The sequence below is a fragment of the Oratosquilla oratoria genome, chromosome 4 (genome assembly GCF_046742065.1).
Source record: "Oratosquilla oratoria isolate Oo_2021 chromosome 4, ASM4674206v1, whole genome shotgun sequence".
NCBI classification, from domain to species: domain Eukaryota; kingdom Metazoa; phylum Arthropoda; class Malacostraca; order Stomatopoda; family Squillidae; genus Oratosquilla; species Oratosquilla oratoria.
In genome coordinates, this window is record NC_134780.1 from 5,542,697 (window position 1) to 5,547,696 (window position 5,000).

The 5,000-nt window shown below is 41.3% G+C and overlaps 1 protein-coding gene across 2 annotated transcripts in view; it reads left to right on the plus strand.

The window, feature by feature from the left end:
• LOC143024604 (protein O-linked-mannose beta-1,2-N-acetylglucosaminyltransferase 1-like) overlaps positions 1-5,000 on the plus strand; it is a 570,350-nt gene that overhangs the window by 518,560 nt on the left and 46,790 nt on the right. For both annotated transcript variants that reach the window (XM_076183458.1, XM_076183460.1), the window contains one exon: positions 2,115-2,294. In XM_076183458.1, coding sequence (XP_076039573.1) covers positions 2,115-2,294 — 180 coding nt within the window. The remainder of the gene's footprint in view (positions 1-2,114; positions 2,295-5,000) is intronic.

Below are 5,000 nucleotides of genomic sequence, written 5' to 3' on the forward strand. Positions count from 1 at the left end.
ACCTAAATTAACCTAATCCAAACCTAACCAAACCTAATCTAACCTAATCTAATCTAACTAACCAAACCTAACCTAACTAACCTAACCCAACGTAAACCCAAACCCAACCTAACATAATCTAACCCAAACCTAACCAAACCTAATCTAACCTAACCCAAACACAACCCAAACCTAACCTAACCCTATCCTAACCTAACCTAACTCTGTTATTTTCTACGTTAATCTTGTTATGATAAAAGTGTTGTCATATGCAACCAGCGCTTCTATCCTCGTGGGGGACAATGTCGTAACTAAAAAGTGTAGTCATAACGGTAGTGAGGGAGGGCTAGGAAACTGAATGTGAGGAGGAGGAAGGAGGAGGAGGAGGAGGGGGAAGAGAAGAAAGAGGAGAAGAGAAAGAGGAGGTGGGAGGGAGGAGAAGGAGGAGAATAAGAGGAGGAGGAGGAGAAGAGGAGCATGAGGAGGTGGGGGAGGAGAAGAGAAGAAAAGGAGGAGGAGAAGAGGAGGAGGAGGAGGAGGAAGAGAAGAAAGAGGAAGAGAAGAAGAGAAAGAGGAGGTGGGAGGGAGGAGGAGGAGGAGGAAGAGAAGAGAATAAGAGGAGGAGGAGGAGAAGAGGAGCATGAGGAGGAGGTGGGGGAGGAAGAGGAGGTGGGGAGGAGAAGAGAAGAAAAGGAGGAGGAGAAGGAGGAGGAGGAGGGGAGAGAAGAAAGAGGAAAAGAAGAAGAGAAAGAGGAGATGGGAGGGAGAAGGAGGAAGAAGAGAAAAGAAGAGGAGAAGGAGGAGAAGAGGAGCATGAGGAGGAGGTGGGGGAGGAAGAGGAAGTGGGGAGGAGAAGAGAAGAAAAGGAGGAGGAGGAGGGAAGAGAAGAAAGAGGAAGAGAAGAAGAGAAAGAGGAGGTAGGAGGGAGGAGAAGGAGGAGGAAGAGAAAAGAAGAGGAGGAGGAGGAGGAGAAGAGGGCTATGAGGAGGAGGTGGGGGAGGAGAGGAGAAGAAAAGGAGGAGGAGGAGGAGGACATGGGGTGAGGGGGGGAGTGTAATGGTTGTTTATGATGTAGGCACAACGGAGGGGGAACGGGGAGCCCATGTATGTATACCTACACAAGGAAGAACAATGAAAGGGTTAGGGTCAGGATCAAAAGACCCGTTCGCACAGACAATGGATGTATGGCCAAGATCTGCATGTGTGTGTGAGAGAGAAAGAGAAGTAGAGAGAGAGAGAGAGAGAGAGAGATGTGTGGCGAAGATCTGCATGTGTGAGAGAGAGAGAGAGAGGAAGAGGGGATATTAGAGAGAGAAGAGGAGAGTTGGATGAAATGAACATCATTCATTTGCATTGTTTATATGTAAATGCCCAACGAAGATGGATAGAGAGAGTGATGAGACAAGTACATGGTTGTGTTTCAAAGCCTGTCCCTTAAGGAGAGAGAGAGAGAGAGAGGGAGAGAGAGAGAGAGAGAGAGAATCTTGTTTTCAGCCCCGCGTGCGACAAAATGAAACTAACTCTTTAGTTGGCAACTTTATCTTTTTCATCTAATTATTGGGGAAATTCTTATGAAGATATTTAAGGGGACATTTAAGGAAATATTTAAGTTCATATTTGAGCACATTTTAAGGAGGTATTTAAGGAGAAATTTTAGGAAATATTTGAGTTGATATTTGAGCACAATTTTAAGGAGATATTTAAGGAGAAATTTAATGAGGGATTTAAGGAGATATTTGAGGAGAGATTTAAGGAGAAATTTAGGGAGGGATTTAAGGACCTATTTAAGAAAATATTTAAGGATAAATTTATAGAGGTATTGTGGACCTTGAAAAGTAAACGAAAATCTTTTTTGATTTAGTGTTAAGGTGAGTAATAAGCGAACAATATGAAGACATCACTCATTCATTTATTATTGTTTTTATTTGTTTATCCTGATTTATTTATTAATCTATGTGTGTATTTGTATTTATTTATGTCTTTATTCATTTATGTATGTACTTATTCATGTATTTATTCTTCTAACCTCGTAATAGACCAAAGGTCTCGTGCGTTCGCATTACAACTCATTTGAAACCTTAACACTCTTGACATCGTCCTCAACTTCGAGGTTGACCTTGTCCTCTCGTTCTCAGATCGTGGAGGACAACGAGGAGCACAAGGGGCGTGGGATCCACGTCCTTGTCCTCCACCAGGCCACTGGCGCCGTCATGGCCCAAAGGGTCTTCGACACTTACTCCCCCCATGAAGACGAAGCCATGGCTCTTTTCCTAAACATGGTTTCGGACAACAGGATCCTGGTCTTCGCTATTAAGGTGAGTCTCCGTGGACAGTGTTCGTAACTTCCAGAACTTGACTTCGGTTTTCTTCTTCATCTTCTTTCTTAATTTTCTTTTTCTTCTTCCTCTTTTTCTTTTTCTTCATTTTCTTCTATTCTTCGTACTTAAAAACATAAGAATGAAGGAGACTGCAAGAGACCATAAGGCCTACACTAGAAAGTTCCATGTCCATTACCACCTGTCATCCCCATCCATAAAATTGTCTAACCGTTTCTTAAAACAACTGATAGTTTCAGCGCTCACTACATGGTTACTAAGTCTATTCCATTCGTTGACCACCCTATTAGTAAACCAATTCTTGCCGATTTCCTTCTTGAATATAAACTTGTCCAGTTAAATCCATTACTGCAAGTCCTACCCTGTTGTCTTAAGATGATGACCTTGTTTGCGTCACCCTTAAACACCTCTATTAGATCACTCAGCACTCTGCGTCTTCCCAGAGAGTGTAAGTTAAGATGCCTAAGCCTCTTCGTAGGGTAAATTTATGAGCCCATGTGTCATTTTGGTCATTCTCCTCTGTACTGATTCTAGTGAATTGATATAGATTCTATAAGATGGAGACCAAAAATGTACAGCATGGACAAGGATGGGTCTAACTAACGCTAGATAGAGTTTGATAATTACCTCTGCACTTCTATTCGCAACCGTCCTAGCAATGAAATATAATGCTCTGTTTGCTTTATTCTTAGCGCTAATGCACAGTTTCCTGGTTTTAAGGTCAGGACTCACTAGAACTCTCGAGTCTCTATCGCACTCAGTTTTCTCAAAAAGCGTGTTATCTAAGTTGTATCTATTTTCGGGGTTGTGTAGTCCTACGTTTAACACGCTGCACTTTGAGATATTGAAGTTTATTTGCCATTTCACCGACCATGTGAACAATTTGTTAAGATCATCCTGCAGAATCTCGGCGTCGTCTCCTGACCTAATTAGGCGTCCTATTTTAGTGTCGTCCGCAAACTTACTAACATCACTATTAATCCCATTGTCCAAGTCATTTATGTACATAATGAACAATAAGGGACCCAAAACCGAGCCCTGGGGGACCCCACTAGAAACACTCCCTCATTTGGATTTTACACCATTTATGGTGACCCGCTGTTTTCTGTCACTGATCCAAGCTCTAATCCATTCTAACACTTTTCCTCCTATGCCATGGGCTTTGATTTTATTTAGTAGTCTCTGGTGGGGCACCTTGTCGAACGCTTTGCTAAAGTCAAGGTAAATAACATCGTAACTATCATTGTTATCTGACGCCTTATATACATTAGTGTAAAAGGATAGAAGATTAGTCACACATGACTTACCCTTAGAGAAACCATGATGTGTGTCACGAATCAAATTATGTCCCTCGATGTGTTCTCTGAGTCAATTAACTATTATTGATTCAAACATTTTACCTATAACTGATGTCAAACTGATTGGCCTGTAGTTGCATATACTGTAGACGGTACACAACAACGTTTGCCTGCCCCCAATCATTAGGCACAAAACCAGTGTATACCGACTTATTAAATATTTCTGTTAACTGGTAACAGATTTCAAATTTACACTCTAAGCACTCTCGGAAAAAGTTCGTTTGGACCCGAAGATTTTGTAGCTTTACGTCTTTCAATCTACTTGACTACTACATTACTAATGGTGGTATGAGTCTACTTTCTTCATCCTCAATGAAAATCAGATAGCTGTCAGGTACCTTATCTTATCTTAGTAAACATTGAAAGACCGAAAGAAAATATTTAATAAACGCCTCACTCATTTTTTCCTCCGATTCTATCATGACATTTTCTTTATTCTGAATCGGGCCTATCCTTTCCCTATTTTTTGTTCTGTGGAGATGAAAGAAGCCCTTTGGGTTGGATCTTGCTTGTCTGGCAACCTTAATTTCATAGTTACGTTTCGCTGTGCGCGTATTCTTTTTAACCAGTCTTGCCATATCGTTATATTTGGATCTAAGGTGTGTTTCCACGTTTTTTATTCTTACGTAGACCTCTTTTCATTCCGATTTCATATTTCAGCGTGTCCGTCATCCATTTGGGAGTATTACTATTTTTCCGTATTGACTTGAGGGGAGACATTTTTTTTTTTTGTGCATATAGAATTATTTTTGTTAGGTTATACATTTCATCCAAATCGCTGACCTGGCTGTTGACCCCGCTCCCGCAAGTGACCTGACCCAAAGTCCGCATACCCTCCGTAACCCGACCTCTGACCGCGCTAATGACGTTCGGACTGACCATGTATCTGACTCCGTCACAGCCCTCTGGGTCGGTCTCGTAAGTGATCAAATGTCTTATATAGTCTCTCATGTTGTCAAAATTGGCTCTCTTGAAGTCCGGTACTTGAACGTTATTCGCACTTTTTAATTCTTCCCAAATAATATTAAATCTTATTTCTTGATGATCGCTAAAGCCTAGACTATCTCCCACTTTTATGTTACTCGTTAGGTGCTCATTATTAGTTAAAAGTAAGTCCAGAGTATTCTTTCTCCTCGTAGGATCGGTAACCATTTGTTTTAGAAAATTATCATGCACCACACCCAAGAAAATGTTCGCTTCTTGATCTACTAAAATTTCCCAGTCAATGTCTCTATGATTTAAATCTCCCATGATCGCAACGTTTTTGTACTGGGACGCCCCGCGAATTTCATAAATCAGGAGATCAGTCTGTTCAATGCTGAGGTTA